The 20,591-nt window shown below is 41.2% G+C and overlaps 1 protein-coding gene across 2 annotated transcripts; it reads left to right on the forward strand.

Annotated features, from left to right (window-relative positions):
* The first annotated feature begins 635 nt into the window (after nucleotides 1-635).
* zhx1 (zinc fingers and homeoboxes 1) lies at nucleotides 636-20,315 on the forward strand. Of its 2 annotated transcripts, XM_085422447.1 has the most exons (9): nucleotides 636-1,297; nucleotides 3,611-3,941; nucleotides 4,054-4,517; nucleotides 4,841-5,044; nucleotides 5,350-5,565; nucleotides 6,246-6,410; nucleotides 6,566-7,789; nucleotides 8,512-8,578; nucleotides 11,387-11,606. In XM_085422447.1, the coding sequence occupies exons 2-9, from the start codon at nucleotides 3,725-3,727 to the stop codon at nucleotides 11,467-11,469; spliced, it is 2,640 nt and encodes an 879-aa protein (XP_085278573.1). In that variant the 5' UTR covers nucleotides 636-1,297; nucleotides 3,611-3,724; the 3' UTR covers nucleotides 11,470-11,606. The 2 variants fall into 2 exon arrangements, with proteins under 2 accessions (XP_085278573.1, XP_085278572.1); XM_085422446.1 differs by lacking the exon at nucleotides 8,512-8,578 and having other exon boundaries at nucleotides 11,387-20,315.
* Nucleotides 20,316-20,591: the final 276 nt, after the last annotated feature.

Below are 20,591 nucleotides of genomic sequence, written 5' to 3' on the forward strand. Positions count from 1 at the left end.
TATCTGATCTTATATATAGATAATACTTTTAACGACCATTGTTAAGAATAGGTAGACCGGAGAGATTAAATAATTGCATTATGGGAAATTGAGGATCCAGGATTTTTAAAAATGTGACCCCATTTTAGGCATTCATCCCTTCACAGATGCTCATAACTTGTCTCCTAACAACCATGTGACTTTATTATGGCACATTAATTCAATGAAGTGCATTTAAAATGATCCACACACTGATTTTGGTTGCGTAATGCCAGTGATAACTAACGGATAACAAAAAGCGAAGTAAATACAACCTGAAGTGTTTAACCAGTTATACCGCGCTTCATGTATGACTGTTGCATTATACTCTGACGCATTCTTGTTATTGTTTATAGCCAAAAGGAGGCGACAACCTCGTTTTATTTTAAATATATAAAAGACGTTTTTTTACGGCAGCTTAAAAAGCTCTTTACATAATAGCCCTTTTTTTTTTTCAAAAGTGAAAATAATCACGAGAAAAGCCTGAACAGCAACTGTACACAGTATCGCGTGTGTTGAAAGGAAAGTCTGCATTGTCAGTGTTGTCCTTAAGTAGCTTCTCATCGTGCCCTGACAGGTCATGTAAGGACATTTTGGCACGCAGCCGGATCGGGGAAATGATGAGTTTACGGCCCGCCGCACACGCTGTTTGACACGCAGTTACTCTAAGGATATCACGGCCAAAACAAGCTCACACCGAGTCCACTGTAGTGCTGTTAAATTGGGCATTTTGTAGCCTAAAATTTCTCCCCAAAAATTTTAAGAGCACAGAGAGAGTCGCCGAGGAATGACGTCAGGACGTATTACATTGAATGATGACGCCGTTTGATCATTAAAAAAATCTGCCGTTAAAAAAAAAATCAGAGAATTGGGTCAGCAAACAGCACGGTATGAATGTAACTCCCGTGCGTTCGTTCGGTGGTTCAACTTTGACAAAGAAGCCCCCGCTTTGGCGTGAAGTAACCTGCTCCGACGGGGAGAGAGGGAGATGTCCGGTGTTTTCCAGCATCTGCCAACGACAGCCGTAGCCGTTAGACCGGTCCGTCTGTCTGTCTGCGTCCCTCGGCTGGGTTTGGGAAGACCCGTTTGCCCGGATAACGTTAACGCTGCTGCGGTCCCGGGCCAGGCTCGGGTCTGAGCGGTTAGCCGGGGGAAAGCAGAGACGCCGACAGATACCACCAGAGAGGAGCTGAGAGCTGCTCTGCTGAGACCCAGGAAATCACTCCTCGCCTTGTCTCGACAGCCTGGTAGCAACACAGTGCACATTTCAGTAGTTCCAGTAAGTTTACCGCCAGACGTGATCAATAATTATGACTGGCCCGGCTAACACTGGCTAGTTGGCCCATTTCTTTGTACGTGTCGGATGCTTTAGAGTCGAACTAACCATATTTTGTTTAATAATTCGTAGCTTGAACGTGGCATTAATAATTATAACGAATGAGCTAGCTCACACCTCCACATTATTGAGTTGCTAACAGTTGATGCAAATGAGCGCATGATGGCAGAGCAGCGTAGCATGCCGTCCACACCTCTGTGTAATCTGTTAGGGTGACTTTACCAGCAACAAGTCAGGAGAAGTTGGCTCAAAGCGTGTGCAGAGGCGTGTTAGAGGAAAATGTTTGCTTATTTGCTGTAGCACTTGTGTCACAGTCAACAACCTGGCATCCATAAGCTTTTAAGTTGAACTCTTAATTCGCAAAGACACATGCAAAGTGAATTCAAATATTATTTTTGAGCAGGAAATCTGTGCCTTAAAGCGAGATGTAAATAATGAAATAGATTATGATATGATCCCCCTACCATAATTGCTTTAATATATCCTGATCTGACTAATTTAAGTCATTTTAGCGGCCTTTTTAAAAGCCCTTGCCAAACTTATAGTCTCCACAACTACAAGATGTATTCTGAAGGCCTCAAAGGGCTCTTTAGAACTTGACAGGATGACGCCACACACTTCAAGATCACAGATGTCAAAGTTTAAATAAAACAGAACTCACTGTCACTTCCGAAGAAGGTTGTTATCACCGACACCTAATCTCAAACAGCTGACTCAAATTTTATGGATCTCCTTTGTTTATCTAAATGTAAATTTACTGTCATTTATTTGAATATCTTCTTCAGCTGGATTTAACTGTTTCAAAGTGGATCCAGTCTCTGCTTGTTCAGATTTTTTCACGTGACTGTATATGAGGATGCGGCCCCTTTTAAGTCCTGTATGATTATTTCTTGTTACCTTCTGTGCCCAATGTATTATGTGTAACACCTGTTATTAATAGTCTAATAATAACCTGTTAATAACATGTGACATACACTGTCTGAATGCTGCTTGTTTTCAACGGTCAAATATACCACATGTATCAAATCACTCATCAAATCTGATTTAAAAAAAAATGCTTAAAATTTAGCTGAATTTGCCTTAAAATGAGATTTTGTTTTTAACAATCTTCTCACTCTTTGAAGTTATGCTTGTAGCACCATGTTTGCTGTTGCAGTATCTCCCTTTTAATGTCTCTGGTATAAATTCACAAGTGTCTGTGATGACTTTAGGAGGCAGAGAACTCAGCTGATCAAGTTTTAGTTACGCCTCACAATTTCATGCAGTTACATCATCATCTGAAGGACTGTGCAGTTCGTAGCCTGTGCAGTGCACTATGTAAAAATATAACTTAACTGGCCTAGTTGTCTCACTATTATAACATCATCATTAAGTCACATCACACATCAAGTAATTAAAGACACATATTGCAGTATACTGATGAATGAACATAATGAATAACTTCATTCGAGATGAAAAAAGAAATCACCTCATGGGGACTTCATCTGCAGCATAGGGTGGAACTCACTGTGTTAATCAATGATTTGTTTGGGTGATTGTTTAATCTTAAATAGTGACTGCTGCCGGTCAGCATGATTCCATAGTAATGCTCTAAACTGAAATTGGTAACAGTATCAGAGGTTAACCCCACCGTCATTGACCCCTTTACTGCTAGTTAAGTGGTAAAAGCCTTAAAGATGAAGTGAAAGTCTTATGTGGGTTTTATGAATCATATCCTGAAGGTGGTAATTGTACAAAGCTAGTGCAGCATGTGTAGCTCCAGTTCATAGATGTCTCCTAAATGCATGACATTTAGGCAATCATTAAGCTTCTGTTCTTAAAATAGCGCGAATGTTACAGACTGTGGTGTTGCAGCTTTCCTAAGGATTGCCCGTCCAAACCGGGGGCCTGAAGTCATTTGTTAATAAAATCAAACACAAAGAATAAAAGAAACAATAAATAAAAACCCGTCCAGTCATTTTGTAAGAATAAGTTGGAGTTTTAAGCCTTCAGCGTAATTACGCTTTGTAATTAATTAAACCTGCATTCACTCAGGTTAAATAGCTTGGGCTTACTTGTAATGCCCTTCCCTACGTGCCTCTTTAAAACACTCAACTCAGTAACAAATACACAGCTGAAAACTGAACTCCTGTCCCACACACAGTTTCTTACCTTTGGCAGCAAAGGAAAGATTTGATAACAACAATAGGAACGCTTAAGCAACAGTGGGCAGATTATTTGAATAATTGTTTTGTCTGTGTGTGTGTTTTTCAACAGAAATACAGAATTCAAGGACTTTAAAGTGGGAGCACGTTTGCTTGCGATATGTGAGTCTCGGCAGTTCTGCCACGCATCTAGTTTTGCCGGAGAAGTAAAAAGTTTGGTTTGACAATGTCGAGCCGCCGGAAATCCACCACACCTTGCATGGTGGTGCCCTCTGATGTGGTTGAGCAGGAGCAAGAGGAGGTGGAGGAGAAAACAGAGAAAACGAAGGAGGAAGATGCTGGGGAGGAGGAGGAGGGAAAGGTGAAGGAGGGAACGGAGGAGGGGCTGACTGCAGAGGAGCTGGGGCAGGCTGTAGTTGTTGTTCCTGCTCCACCAGATTCAGGTAAGACTCTTTCTTGGTCTCATTCTCACCTGACAAACCTGTAATATACTTAGTATACACAGATGTGCTGTAAATAATGAATGCTGCATTATTGTTACTGTTTATACTACAGATGAACCTGGTGTATCTACTGTAGACAACAGAGAGGCTGTCGGTCCGTCACTGAAAAGCAGCACTACAAATCCTCCTGAGGATCTGAGCAGCGATCAGCCCACCCACGAGCAACAGTGTGACACCCCTGAGGAGGGGGGAGCAGACCCCGCTGCAGTTGCTGCCATCTCTCTCAGCAAGACCCCGATCATGAGGATGAAGACCAAATCTGAACCCAAGAGAATCGCTGTGTCCCTGAAATCGGCAGACGAGGCAGCGGAGGCTTTTGGAGGAGGTGGCGATGGAGAGTTGGGTGGGGAGCAGGAACCCATTGAAGCTCCTCCGGGGCCGATGACGCCTGTGGAGATGCTCATGCACGACTCCATGAAGCTCGGGGGAGGCGGCTTGCTGATCACCCCTCAGTTTGAACAGCAGAGGAAGTCATCCATTTTAAATCCTACAGTCCTGCCTGCTGGTCTGGCACAGGTAGAGACACTATATAATGTCATGTGTTTTACAGCTGTACGAATTCCGATTTTACCAGTGCCTGTGAGCAATTAATGCATGTGGTGAGACCCAGCAGCGGTCTGTACCTAAAACCTGCTGCAAGCTTTTGGACAAAGGGTTGCTGTAATGTTAAATATCAACAGCATAATAGCAGCCCCTCAGCTGATAAATATTCATTGCCTCGTTCAGGAACACTTCAGCTGGTCAGAAGCCTGCCAAATAGAGCTTGGACACCATCTCTCCTTTAGCTGCTCTACATGGATAACATTTCTCATTTCCATCCCTCTCTGTCTTTGTTCCAGGTGCTCTCTGCCTTCCAGGCCCAGCAAAACACAGCAGCAGTTCAGCCCCAGCTGCTGATTCCACTTAGCAGCATCCCCTCCTACAGTGCCGCTATGGACACCAACCCTCTGCTGGGCACCACATATAAGAAGTTCCCTTACCCCTCCATGGCTGAGATCAGCAGCCTGGCAGCACAAACACAGTTCACAGAGGAACAGATCAAGGTACCTCTGCGCATAAAGCTTTCATGATTTCTTAGTTCTTACTTTGAATATTTTTCACACATTTAAGTAAGTAGGACTAAAATCGGATATATTGGTGAGTCACCAGTAAGGAATTCAGAGGCTCATTACTGATAATTACTTTTGTGTTATGGCCATCATTGTTTTTGTAGTGTAGTATTACTTGTTGTTTTACAAGTGAAAAGCTTCCTCAATTGGAATTCCCATTTTTCATCTACAAACGGACTGTTTTAAAGTATACTTTAAAACAAAATATTAGAGTCAGATGTGCTCGATCTGTGTCGCAGGTGTGGTTCTCAGCTCAGAGGCTGAAGCACGGTGTCAGCTGGACTCCAGAAGAAGTGGAAGAGGCCAGGAGGAAGCAGTTTAATGGCACGGTGCACACTGTGCCTCAGACTATCACTGTCATACCTGCTCACCAGCTGTCGGCTGCTGCTAACGGCCTGCAGTCCATCCTTCAGACCTGCCAGATAGTGGGCCAGCCTGGCCTCGTGTTCACACAGGTAGGTAAGGAAAAAACACGTGTTACATTTGACCCAGCCTTAACCTGGCTTGGGTTTCTCAGCTTTTCATCTTGTCTCAGGTACAATGAACTAGTCTGAATGAGTAGTAATGTAATGCAAAGGAGTAATCAATTACAAATCCATCTAAGAAGGTGTGCGCATATGAATAGCTTTCCTGTTGATGTCACAGTGACGATTTGAAAATGAGCACATCACTTTAACTGTTTGAAAAACCAATTCCATAAAAGCTGGCTGCGATTGCATTCTGAATTCCAGTAATACTAAATTAGCCACTCAGAAACAACAGTACTGATGGACACACAGACTTCCCTCGTGCTTTTACACCCAATGTTGACGTTGCTTTGCATCTCTGGAACCGAGCCTCTTATACCAAATGAATGCAGAACAAATAGGTGAATTATTACTCTCACTTTGGTGTGTGAGAACTGAATTCTTTCTGAGTGAGCTGGATGTTCTGACCTCTGTTGATTTTGGTCTTTAGCCAGACATGAGAGGAGATGGGAATTGGAGTCTTGCCAAAAAAGCCACTAGCACAAGTACATGAAAACATTACAGCGGTTAAACACTTAAAAAAAACACTTTTGTTTTATAAACACGTTTTCCCTTTAAACAAAACATCACATCTCTGTCCTTTATTATTTTTTTCTGATGCTATGTAGGTTGGCCCAGGAGGCAACCTTCCAGTGACCAGTCCCATCACCCTGACAGTGGCAGGGTTGCCTAGCCAGTCCCAGAGCTCCAGCAGAGTTTCCTGCCAGCCCACCCTGACAAACAGTGAGCTGAAGCGGGCTACCACTATCCAGCCTCCCTCTCTTTCACCACAGGTGTGGAAAGCACTTACAGCTCGTGCTACCAAGAAGAACCTTTAATGGCTTTATAATCAGTACACAAAAATGACCTTGTGGTGTTTCTTTCAGCTAGAACTGTGTTGGAGAAACAAAATGTAAATAAAATGTAACTTTTTCCTTCTGTCTCTAAGGAGAACTCAGCCCTCAGTGTTGACACATTCAGCATGCGACCTAAGAAATCCAAAGAGCAGCTGGCGGAGCTGAAAGCCAGCTACCTGAAGAACCACTTTGTCACAGATGCTGAAATTGCCCGATTGATGAAACTTACCAACCTGACGAAAGGGGAGATCAAAAAGTGGTTCAGTGACACCAGGTACAACCAGCGCAACTCCAAGAACAGCCACGTCATCGTGTTTCACGACGGAGGTGGTAGAAGCGGGGGCACATGTAGCAGCGCTGCTAACACCACCATTGTTATCGACTCCAGCGACGAGACCCCGACATCACCCCATCCTCCACGTACACCTCCCGTGAAGGAGAAGGAGACCCGTCCCAAAACGTGGAACCCGTTTCCAGACTTTACCCTGCAGAAGTTTAAGGAGAAGACGCCGGAGCAGCTTGTGGTGCTGGAGGAGAGTTTTGAGAAGAACACCACACCTTCAGATGAAGAGCTGAGCCGTCTGAGGACGGAGACTAAACTGACACGGAGGGAAATTGACGCCTGGTTCACCGAGAGACGAAAAATGCCATCCGTCAGCACCTCGTCTCCAGATTCCTCTGAAGGAGGAAAAATAGAAACAGATGGAGCAAAAGCAGGAGAAGGGGGAGGAACAGGAGCAACGGCCTCTTCTTCACCTCCTGCCTCCTCATCTCGAAAAGGTAGTCAAACTCCTCCTGGGAATCGCACCAAGCATTTGCCCAGCAGCAACAAGAAGGACATTAAGGACAAGAGTAAAAAGACTCCGGAGCAGCTCCATATTCTGAAAAGTGCCTTTGTTAGGACCCAGTGGCCCACACCAGAGGAGTACGATCAGCTGGCAGAGGAAAGCGGCCTTCCTCGCTCCTACATTGTCAGCTGGTTCGGAGACTCTCGGTATTCCTGGAAGAACGGAAACCTGAAGTGGTTCTTTCAATACCAAAGTGGCAACATCGAAGGACCAAACAGCGGAGGTGGGAGTAAACTGGGAAGCGGCAGTCGGAAAAGACGTGTACGAAATCGTGGGTGGGGACGATCCCGAACCAGGAAGCAGCCAAGAAGGTCCACCTCTTTAAGTTCAGATGTCGACCGGCCAACCCCATCAAAGAAGTTCAAGACTGGGAAGGAGATCCTGAAGGAGTACTACTTGAAGCACCACTTCCTGAATGAGCAAGATCTGGACGAGCTTGTCACCAAGACCAACATGAGCTATGAACAGGTAAGAACAAGTAACTCCTAGGACCACCTTTCCTCTTAGGTGAGGAAAGTAAAATAATAATAATAACAATAATAACTGCAGAATTGAACAATATTTCTTTTTTAAAATCTCTTCCTATTTTAGCTTATCCAGCCAAATGGACGGATGCAATGGTGAGGCATCTGTCCATCCGTCCTTCATAGTGCAATTCACAAGAATTATAAATATTGGTCAGATTTTAGAGAAACTTGCACAGCGATCACTTAAAAGGTCTTCACCTAAATTCTGCTCAGTGTCAGGGTTGTATTTATAGTTTTATAGACACGTTTCCCAAGAATCGCTACACCACCTAGGGATGGGTGTCCAACTCCAGGACTCAAGGGCCGGTGTCCTGCAGGTTTTAGATGTTTCCTTGATCCAACACAGCTGATTTAAATTACCTCTTCAACATGTCTTGAAGTTCTCCGGAGGCTTGGTAGTGAACTAGTCAGTTGATTTAGGTGTGTTTACCAAGGGTGATATCTAAAACCTGCAGGAGACTGCCTTTAGAGGCCTGAAGTTGAACTCCCCTGCCCTAGGTTGAGTAGCAATTTTTGGGAAAAGTGCCCATAACCATGAATATGATTGTTTGTGTGCATTCTTGTAGATTTTAATTAGTTTTAGTTTAATTATCTTTAGTTTGTGCAATTTAGTTAGTATAGTAACAGGAAAACTTGTAACCTCCTTTCTGTTTGTCTGTGAAGGTTCTCAGTCATCCAGGTCATCGTAGTCTAAGGAGCTTGGGAAGAAAAGCGGCTTCTCGGATGAGAGGTGAAACGTCTTCAAGCAACTTAAAAAAGTCCAGACGCTTTTCTTTTTCAAGCTCCTTAGACTCCTTTCTGTTCTTCACTCATTACAGTAGCCTGTGGACTGTGTTGGATTATGAGCTTGATAAGCTTCTGTATTATTGACATTCTGGTTTTTAAATACTTTGTTTTTACCTAAAAAAAAAACCCTTATGAGATGATTTGGTATACAGTGGTCCCTCGTTTATTGCGGTCTAAAAATAACCCGCGTTAAGTGAAATTCGCGAAGTAGCCAACTTTCTTTTTTACAGTTATTATAGATTTTGTAAGGCTGTAAAACCCCTCACTACACACTTTATACACATTTCTCAGACACTTTTCTCTCTTGTTTAAACACTATCAGTATTATAGGATGAAACCAAAGGCACCCGCGGTTGCCTTTGCGGTGCGAAACGTTTTATTGGCATTGTTGTGTTTGTTGGGGAGAAAACTTACAAACATACAGTGCAGCACTTCAGAGTCACACTGCTAGCGATCGAAGATTTGTGTAAATTTGACAAGCTGAACGCATTCTGTACTGTACAGGAGACACGGCACAGAGGAGATTGATTGACAGTGGTCTACAGCTGGAGCTGGGCGATAGAACGATAACGATATGTATTGCGAAATAACTTTTTCTCGATAGAAAAATGAAACTGTTGCAATAGACCTCATCTCTCTCTCTCTTCCTCTCTTATAAAAAAAAAAGAACAGCCAATCCAAATTAAGTAGCGCAGAGCCGAACCACGTCACGTGACTTGTGAGCACAAGTGCCAAGCCGCACAAGTGCCAAGCCGCACGTGTGTATTTGTTTGGGAAGCAGCCAGCCGCCGGGTAATGGAGGAAATGAGTGTGCCAACTAGAGAAAAATCAACTGAGAGCTTGGGTGACCAGGTTACCGAAGAGAACACAGATGACGGTTCCAATGCCGGAGAGATTGTCAAAAGGAAAGGCCAGAGAAGTTCCGTAGTGTGGAGGTATTTCAGCTATTTGAAGTCTGACAAAAAACAGAGTAACGCCCACTGTAAATTGTGCCGAAAGCATGTTCCCACAAAGTCTGGAAATACAACAAACCTTTTTTTTTTTTTTTATCACCTGAAGCAGTGCCACCCACTAGAGCACGCTCAATCTCTGACTGAAAGCGCTAATTCGTCATCGAAAACAACCAGGGGGAATCCCTGAGAAGCAGCAACAGTCAATTGAGTTGGCTTTCTCCAGCGTCTTACCATATGACAAAAAAGCTAAGAGACATAGCAACATAACGAATGTCATAGCTTACTGTCTTGCTAAAGACATGCTACCAATAAACACGGTCGACAATGAAGGATTCAAGCAGCTAATTAAGGTAATGGATCCTCGTTACCAACTCCTTGGACATAAACATTTCTCAGACAGCGCTTCCAAAGCAATATTAAAAAAGTTAGTCAATTTTGTCTCTTCTTCTGTAAAATAAACTAAGATTTATTTTTAGAATTAATATTTTGTTTCTACGTGGAACTGACAATTTAGCAGTCTGTTTTGTTTGTTCTATTTTGAAACTTAAACGCTTTAACGGCTCCCTTTTGTGTAGTTTGTAATATTTGCCTTTATTTTGCCTAAACTGAAGCCTCATTTTAAGTACATCTACCCTGTTGAACTTATTATGGGAAATAAATATTTAAATCAAAACAAGCTGCTGATTATTTCACATTTTACTTGTGAGCAACGGCACATTTAAATCTTACAAATATAGTTATTTGGGTTATATCGTGATATATATCGTTATCGCCTGAAATGAAAAAAGCATATTGTGATATGAAAAAATCTTATATCGCCCAGCTCTATCTACAGCCAATCAGGACGCAGAACACAATGCTCTGTTAAAAAAAAGCATGCAAAATTGCACAAAAAAAATCTGCGAAACAGTGAGACTGCGGAAGCTGAACCGCGTTATAGCGAGGGACCGCTGTATACTGTATAGACAAAATACTGGGCCACCTACATGGAACATCTAAAGGAGCTGCTCAGTTATTGAATTTAGTGCAATGAAGCTCCCAGTCGACACTGGGATGCTGATGTTAATGTCAAAGGAGGTTTGGATCTCTGCAATTACTGAGTCAGCAGAGCGCTCTGTAACTTTCACTTCACGGCAGAGTGTCTGTGGTTCCTAAACACTTCCACTTTGCTGTATTACCACTTACCACTGATTGTGAAACACTGTACCTAGAAATATCTGGAAATGTTTTCAGTGACGAGATCCTATTACAGCACTACGCTTAAATTCAGTGATCTCTGCAGAACAACCTGTTCTTTTACAAATGTTTATAAAGGCCCTTTGTCATGCTAGTTACTTGATATTGTACATCTGCTGCAATGACATTGGAAAAAAGCTGAATTCAAAGATTAAGAGATGTGGCCCAATAATGTATATTTAGTCAAAAGATAATGAGTTAAAGTACTTTTGCCTGCTCTCTTATTTCTCCATGACTCACCGCAATGAATGAGTCCACTTTATTTGACACAGATTTGGTATTTGGCACAGATTTTTCACCACATTCCTTTCTTGAGGCAAACCTTCCATTTATCCTGGACCAGCACTATGCTAGTTTGTGACCCCCTGAGGCTAGGGTTGTCTCTGTGCCACTAGTTAAAAGATAATCAGGATTGTTACAGAAAACGTACTAAGGGTTGCATGGACCTAACTGGTCTTCATGTCATTAACACTCACTAGTAAAGTGAAAGTATTTTCAACCACCTCGAAGCTGAGAAATAACCTTCTGAGGTCACGACCTCCTCTTTCTCTGTTTGTCGAAAGGTGAGGGAGTGGTTCGCCGAGGTGCAGCGACGCTTGGACGGGGGGTTAGATCCTTTCCTGGAACCGAGCGCACAGAGGACTGATGGAGACGAAGGAACACAGGAGGAAGGAGAGGAGACGCAGGGAGAGTCAATGGCCACCGACGAGCAGACAGGCGCAGGGCAGGGAGATGAAGAAGATGAGGAGGAGGACGAGGAGGAGGATGGTGATGACACAGACGACAGTGAGGTTTGGGAGCCATCACGCAGCGTCAAGAAATCTTTGTCCGTTTCTGAAGACTAGCAATTGTGGGGAAGCAGGGTGAAGCTTAACTGAATGTTACAAGAAATACTGTTTGGAGGAATCGACGCTGGACGGCAGTTAGCTAGACCAAGTGTTTTTATCCACTGATTTGCATGTGTAGTTCTCCACATTCATTTGCTTTTCAAGCTGTTTCCGAGTCACGTCTATGTGACACTAAGACACGGACTATTAGCTTTAGATCAATCTCTCACTGTAACTAAGGTGAAAACAAGAATCCGACCCCACACAGAGGCACATGAAACTTTGATAACGCTTATAAAGCAGCACCTACATAATGTTTATGAAGAGGAATGGCGTGAAATACAATCTTCAAGCTGAGCTGAGGATGACAACTGTCAGTGAGATAGGTATCCAAAAATATGTTGAATCCAAACACATCCATTAAACCCTTTTTTTTTTTTTTTTTTTTTTTTTTAAAGGAAGCAAACTGTCTAAACGACAGATTTTGCTCCTTTCTAATTTGCACTCCTTGCCTGCTTAAATGAAGCTACTAAGCTGCCCCCTTTCAGACACTGATGCTGCTTTTCTTCTGGAAGGAGTGTTTGATAAGTTGTGAGCAAGGGCCTGAATTCAAATATCAATTTGTAATTCTGTGAATGCCCACCCTCCTCTGAGCAGTTGTACTTAAAAAGGTGCTTGAAAATGTATTGCAGCTAGATGTCACTGCTGAGCGGTGTATCCAGTGAAACCAGCACATGACTGTGGGATTTCATTTTACCTGTTTTTTAGCACCTGTGAAGAGCAGATCAAGAGAATCAGCAGGTTATTCGAGCTGACATGAATTTGATGATCTGTGTGAAATGATATGAGAAAAAAAGTACCTTAATGCTGAATGAATGCCAAGGCCAGGCATTAAATAACACAGGATGTCTATTCAAGTCTTCCCTTTATACTTGCTCATTGTTTCTTTACTCTTATAGATTTTTAACATAACATCTACAGGTCGGATGGGAAAGAATGCATTTAATATGCACTGCTTTCACCTTTTGATAAAACACCTCCTGTGATCTGTTCTGACCTTTTTAAAGGGGCTTGTGTAGATCATGAGAATGAGAGCGTTTATGTGAAGTTGAATGTGTTGTCTTCTGGGCAGTGAGCTACAAAGGCACCATTTGTGCACTAAATAAGGGCCACTGGGAGATGGACCTCTGGTTCCATTGAAATAACAACACAGACGCAAAAACTTTGCTGCAGTGTTTTACTAGTTGTGACCTGTACGTTTCCCTAAAATCGTGCAAATAAAAGCAAGTTCTCACCTTAACAAGACTGGAGTTAGCACCACATCAATGATATGAGGCCTGTGAATCACGATGGCTCTGACTCGTACTTTAGAAAAATAAAAGCAAAAACAGTTAGGCAGTATTTCAAATAACAATCTGACTCCTTTCTGCACTGAAGAGAGAAACCTGAAGCACCTAAAGTAAACTTTAAAAATCAATGCACTTTGTCCACTTGTGTTCATAGTGGACTAAATACTGATTAGGCACCTTAATCTCATTTAATTCCATGAAATGGAAGACCAAATCTGTTTTGTATGACTACAAACTGAACCAGTGTTTTGCCTTTTTTTTTAATTTGTACTAACCTGGAATGTTACCAGTTTAATCACTTTTTTAATAATATATTTGTTTCATAGTTTGATGTTTATATGGCTGAAAATAATAGAACAATCACCCAACATGTTGTTTCACTAAATTGCACAATTTGAGCCCAATTTTTCAAGATTTCTTGGTATGAAAATGCATTTGCATTATATGTCTTGTAATCCTGTTGTTGCTTTAAATCAAGGGAACCGTTTCCCGCGTCTCCCTCTTGTTGCTACACCCCCCTGCCCGCTGCTTTACCCCTCTCCTCCTGTGTTGTTTGTCAAATAAGTGACTATTACATGATGCGCACTTCCCAAGGTGTAAACATTAGCGGCGTCGTATTGGCTCTCTGTCTCGGTAAATTGTCTGCAGCGTAAGCAGGCACAGAGGCAAAGGGACTGAAAACTGAAAAACGCTTTGGAAAACTAAAAGACGTTCTTGGATAAAGTTGCTTTCTCTCATCGGAGGAATTGTTGTGATGAAGACGTGGCACAGCTTTCCCTCTGCGGCGAGAAGACTACCAAATAAAGCTCCACTCTCTGTTTTCTTGACTCTTTCAAACTCTTTGCGAACTGTCCCGACTGCTGTTCTTCACTGACAGGAGAGAGAAACCGATGAAGCTTTGCAGGTTAACCTTTGTGCCTACGTGGCTCGTCGCTTGTTTTGAACAGAATTTCACCAACTCTCAACTTTGGAAATCAGTAAACTTAAGGAAGGATTGTTCAAACTAATGATGATGCATGAGCGAGCTCTGCTTTCTGCTGACGCTGTTAGATGCCTAGCTACACTGAAGCTAACATTGGTAACTTCAGTTCTAAGTCCTTAAACAGACACCTTGAAGTTCTGAATTTTGATAGTGTTTAGAACGTATCCCCGGGCACTTGTCGCACTAGAAGTCACTGCGGTTAGATTTCCAACATCTTTAGCTTTAATCCAGCTGAAACCTTTTATCTGTTTGGTCATCATGTGACGAGTGCCTGGTCATGAAAATAACAGAGTCACCGTTTTAAAGAATACTTTTGTCTAATACTGCATGCAATAACCAAGACAAACAACATTTGTACATATTTGGGGTTGGTATACTTGGCACAGTAGAAGCCTCATCCTGGTTAAACTGAAAATGTAGCTTAAAAATGCGATTTGAGGACCTGTTTTCTTTTGAAAATGTTGCTCAAATCACTGGAATATTTGCTAAGTTTGAGCTACTTTTAGTTTAGAGGGGCTTATTTTAATGACTTATTTCTATTTTGCACAACATTTTTTTAAAAAAAACACCCCAAGTGCAGCCGTTTTGTGCTCTTTTCTAAGCATTTATGATCTCATATGCTAATGTCTATACATGGTACAAAATGGCAGTCAGTACTCAATTTAGTCTACAGGTTAGGCTTCATGCTGCCCCCAGGTATCCAGCCCACAGTCTTTTACAGTGTGCTGTTTCATTATTATAGTCGATCTGTTTTGAATGGTTTTTATATGTTTCTATCTATGAAAACTGTCATTGCAACTCTATCCAGTCAACAGTGGACTTCCTGTTAGCAAGACAGGCTCAATATGTACAATAGATTAGTGTTTTTAATTAGAATCAGTTTTAGAGTTCACTGTGCACAAGTGGCTTTTTGGTACTTTGCAAAAATGTAGAATCATAACTCAAGAGAAAAGACATGCAGTCAGCTGGATTAATGTTTGAATGAATTGTGCTTGCTAGTGTGTTCATATTTGAGGTGCTAATTAGAACACAACTAATGATAAGATAAGATAAGATAACCTTTATTAGTCCCACACGTGGGAAATTTGTTTTGTCACAGCAGGAAGTGGACTGTGCAAAAGTTATGAGCCAGTATTGTTTTCTTTTAGACATAGAAAATCGCACCTAAACATTCTCTGAACATACATAGTTATTACTAAGTCCTTATTATGATAAAATGACAGTGCAGATTATAAACATGGGAAGTTGAGAGTGCCCTCTGGTGGACAAACTGTGCAACGTTAGGACTCATAACATGATTGGTTCTCCTGCCTTTTCTTTGCATTTTAGTTTTTATTGACTAAATATAAATGCTGATACCAGTAGGTCAGCAAATCATTAACATTGACCAGTATTGATCGCTCGGGCTCAAATGTTAATCCTAAATTACTTTATAAACATGCAGTCAGAACCATAAATATCTGGACACTGGCACGTTTTTCTTTTGTGTTAGTGCCTATGTACAGCACCACAGTTCAAGTTGATTTTAAATCAAGCAATCTAGATGTGATGTAAGTGCAGACTTTCAGCTTTAAGTTAAGGCATTTAAAGAAAGAATTGTATTAATGGTTGTACAGTTTTACAGCATTTGAGTGTGTCTGAGAGGAGAGTACAACCCTGTAGACTTTAAAATTCATTCTACTAATTCTGTCAGCAGTCACATCATCAATAAATATTAGTGATGTGGTCCCATTAGCAGCTGTTCAAAGATGTTTTCTGGTAAAGTCTAATCTGGTCTTACAGTTCTTGAAGCTATAAATACACAGATGTGTAGCTTATATCGAGGCTGCCGTGTCTTTTCACTGAGTTATGATTTTATATCCAGCATTCATCACGTATCCCAGTTAACCTTGTGCTGTAGAGCTAAAAGCTAACGTTGTGATCTGAGTAGTTTACCTGCGGTCCTATTACGCTCATATGTCATATCTGTACCTGCTGTACTTCTGCTATAGTCCTCACTTGTTTTCTGTATTTAAAGGTAGTTAGCTGAATGTTTCTTACAGCAATCCAGATGTTTTCACTCTACAGCTGCCAGCTTTTTGGTTTTAGAAAATACACGTTGTCAGATTTGAAAATAACTGTGGACATGAATTGATTTTTTTCTAATCTCACTGTAAAGTTTTTACCTTCTGTATTCTGATCAGATTTTTCCTTCATGTCGGTGCGGTTTGCTTTGGATCCCAAATGTTTTCTTTTCTGCATCAGTACTCTGTGTACCTTCAGATCTGTTTTTGCTGATTCATGACAGTGTCTGGATGTAATTAGTTACAGTTGTTTCTCCACAGACACAGATAATGCAGGACGAACACATGTACGCTCCACTTTAACCAGTGGTTTGAAGCCATTTCAATATATCGCTCCTAAATTTAACTGCGGTACCGACTCCTATAGCTGTAAATAATCTCCTGATAGGCTTTGACTGGAGAAGATTCTCTGAATGAAACTGACCTACTGAGGCTTTTACAAAGTTGAAATCCTTGTTACTCTGCGTCTGTGGAACCAACATTTCCACTAACTTAAAGTTTCTGTGATGACCTTTGATTAATCCTGGTGTGTGTGATTGTTTCTCCAGTGTTGCTGTAGAAGGCTGAAAATACTCTGTGGTCCCTGCACTCCTCAGCTTGTAGCTAGCAGCTGTGAGACATGAAATGTGTGCAATGTTAATTTAAAATCCCAGCTGTTATTGAGGCTCTGGCTTGATAGGTTGATTTAGAAAAGATTTATATTTTATACTTGTTTGAGGACAAAACCCAATAAATTTGGATCAAAGGATGTGAACATGTGAGAAGCATTTTGCTTTAAATAATGAAACATGAAGTTTCAGGACATTTAAATTCAGATGTTGTGCAGAAAGTCTGGCATAGTGTCCTGTTAAAAATGAAAACATAAATTCTTGTTTCCCTACATAATGATCCAGCTGTGGAAATGTCACTGAAAACCTATTCACACAGCTTCCACTGGTGAAGTAAGTTTCCTGGTACGCTAAAGTATTTGCACGTGGATGCACACAGAATGTAGTTTGAACATGGTGATCATAACAGTCGTGGTATGTTCACATCTGCAAATCAGATGTAAAAGTCTGGGAATGCTTTGCCTACTGAACATAACAGCCTCACTCTGAGTGTAAACAGGAGAAATGAATATTTTCATGTTTTCTGCTGTGAGGGAAGTGACAGAAATACAAATCCAGCTCTGACTCAGAGAGGGGATCATATCAACATCAGTGTGTCTACAGAAAACTCCAGAGTGAGGGTAGAAGTCTTTTCTTTCTCTTATTAGAGGACACATTTGTGCAAAGAGTCTAAAGTAAAGATGCTGTGGAGTCTGTTGTTCATCACTTTGATTGGTAAGTGGATCATTTGATGTTCCTGCCTGGCACAGTGATGTTTCAATGATCGTTATAAAGAATGAAAAAGATCAAATATAACAGTTCAGTTTTACTGTGAGTTGATCCAAACTGCTCGATAAAGCAAAAGTCGTTTCATTTAGTTTAAAGAGGATTTGACTTTAGTAAAACCAGTTTCATTTCTGAGTGTTGAAGGATGGTTTACATTCTGTGCTTTCTGCTGTATTACCAAACAACAATATCAGAGCTGGCAGTAATTCACTCATTCTTACATCGTTCTCTGAAACTTCACAGGAAGATCAACTCAACAGGATCCAGGTAAGAGTGCATTTCTAATCAGTTTCTTCAGGTTATATCAAAAGTATGATGGTGCTTCTGTTCTGAATATACTTATTTGTAAAGTATTTAATTTTATGCCTTTTAAATTATTTTTATATATTTTTCTCCCTTTATTTATTTGTGCATCACAATATTAATTGTGTGTGTGTGCTAAATATGGTAGCTACAAAAGACTTAATCTGATTATAAAGTCAGAATTCAGATTCATTATTTAGGAGTGAAAAGAAGATTTTGATAAAGAAACAGCAAAAGCCTTAATCTGAAGTGTTAGTACCACGTACATCATCTTTTTTTTAACTTTACTTTCAGTTACATCATCAGGATGTAGTCCAGGATGGGAAACTATCAAACTGGATGACAAAGTGGCATTTCAGTCTTCAGTCTACACAGTAAATGGTCTCAACTACACTGCTGACAGAGCTTTGGACGGAAATAAAGAAACATGTTCTAACACTGTAGGAAACCAGCCCATCAGCTGGTGGACAGTTGACTTATTGGGTCTATATGAAATTTCCTGCATCAGCATTTACAACATAAATCAACACAATGTTGATCTAAGAGACGCTCACATCCTCATCAGGAACTCATCTGAGAGAAATGCTGCTGACACCACTGAGTAATACCTTCATCTTACTTTGAATCATTCTGTTCTCAGTCAGGCTCCAGCATGTCCAATGTTTTTAGATAATTTTATGAACATTTAAATGCATTTAAATCCAGTAATACAGTAACACAGATAACCCTGTATCAGTTCTATCAGATGAAATAGGACAGGGGTGTCAAACTCAAATACACAGTGGGCCAAAATTCAAAACTGGAACAAAGTCGCGGGCTAACGTTAATATTTATTTTTAAAAAAATCTTCCTCCAGATATAGGAATGAATCTTTTCTTATGGACTCAAATAAGTTTTGCTGGAAAACTGAATATGGAACAAGCAAAGCTTAATACTAAAAAATATATATATTAGCTGTTTAATACCAGTAGGCCAGCTCTAATAGTAATTTGGTATGGCTTCGCGGGCCAAATTTAATTAGGCTGCGGGCCAAATTTGGCCCGCGGGCCAGAGTTTGACACCTATGAAATAGGAGGTCTAATATGGTGTGATGTGGTTTGGAGTAATAATCACGTATATGTGAAGAATATAAAAATCTTTATTTATTCTCATTTTCCTTTGTTGTTTATTTGTAGGTGTTTTCCTTCTTTCTAAAATGTTCTCAGACAGCAGCTCACATTTATTATCCAGCTGTTCGACTGTCTCCACTGTTTACAGCATGATTTAATCAAACAGAGCCAGAAGCTCTTTCTGTACATCTGTCCAACCTTTTGTCTTTGTTTACAGGTGTGCAACAATCAACACAACTACTAGAGGAGAAAATAAAACATTTAACTGTGCAAATGGAACAAAGTGCTTCACACACTGCTGACTATTTGTAAATGTGTGCATGAGGGCAGGAATGCATGTTTGTGTCTGTGTGAGCCTGTTTCTCTAAGTCTATGTCAGGCTACCCCCAGGTGTGGGGCCGATCTCACCACACTCCATACCAGTGGTTGATGCCCTCAGGCATCGGTGCGTTGGTGGTTCTCGGTGTCCAGGGCTGGGCACTTAGGTATGTACTGGGTCACTCCCGGTGGCTGTTTGGCGGGGCCTGGCGCCCGTGGCTCGGTCGGGCCCCTACCAGAAGGCAGGGGGCCCTCATACCTCGGGTGGCTGGGCCTGGCACTCTGCCGCAGCTGGCTGCCAGCACAGCCTGCGGGCACGTCACTGCAGCCCCCTGTAGCTTCTGCACCGTGGCTGATTGGTGACCTGTGTGTTGCTCAGTAACATTCAATATTTTTTTATTTACTCGTACTTATACTTATGTAGGTTGTTGCTGTGGTCTCCCTACTGCGTTGTTCTCTTTTTGATTGTTTTTCATATTTTTTCCAGCAGGTGATCCAGCGGATTTTTTAGTGTCTTCTCTCACTGTCCCTCCCCCCCTCTGTTTTTCTTCCCCTCTGTTTTTCTTAAACTTCTCTTGTCTATGTCTTTCCCTTTCCTATCCCCGGTCATGTCTGTTCCGTTTGCAGTAACTAAAAAGTTAAAAATAAATAATATAACAAAACAAACTAAAATAAAGTAAAAAGATCAATCAAGTGGACTGTGATTGCATCAGCCACACATGGACAAAAGTCAATTCATTTACTTTATTAGTTTGGTTTGCACTTGCTTCACTAATATAATTCATTAATGTTCTTACTTAAACCGAGCACTGATGTTTTTTAAAAATGTTTTTTCTTTTATTAATTATGTTTCTCTTTGAGTTACCTGGTTTTGGGAGGTGGCTGTTTCCTGTCTGGGCAAAAGGCTTGGCCAGGAACAACCAAATACTTATGAGAAACAGGGGTGTTTTAAGTTTAGTTGTGTTATTTTGTGCTGAGTTAGTGTTTGTTTTTTGTTTCCCCTGATTGTGTGTAAATGTTTTGGCCAAACCACTATAAAAGCTACCCTCCTGTGTCTTTGTGTTTAGGTCAGTTTGTGAGTTGTTTCCACCTTGTTTAAATTTCTGAAAATGACTTTTTGTAGAGTTGTATTTATCTCTTTTATGGGTCCACTAATTAAATTTTTGAATTCTGTCTTTCTTTCTTTTTAAAAGAAAACTTTGTTAGGGGGTTAAGGGGCAGACAAATGGCAAACGGACACTAGCTTAAAAGGAGATGGGGGTCAGGGTGTCAGCACCCCTGGCCACTGTACCAGTGTTTTTCCATTGTGGGGGTGTTTACTGTAGGGGGAGGAGACCAGACACTATAACTGTAGCTGTTGTGTGGAATTCTTGAGATCAGCCTTTAGAATAGGACTGCAGTGAACTGATCTCCAGATACATCTGTAAGGAAAATCGGTAATAAA

This window comes from Rhamphochromis longiceps, linkage group LG11, assembly GCF_057381845.1.
Source record: "Rhamphochromis longiceps isolate RC_006_pf linkage group LG11, R_longiceps_female_GT1.1, whole genome shotgun sequence".
Lineage (NCBI taxonomy): Eukaryota > Metazoa > Chordata > Actinopteri > Cichliformes > Cichlidae > Rhamphochromis > Rhamphochromis longiceps.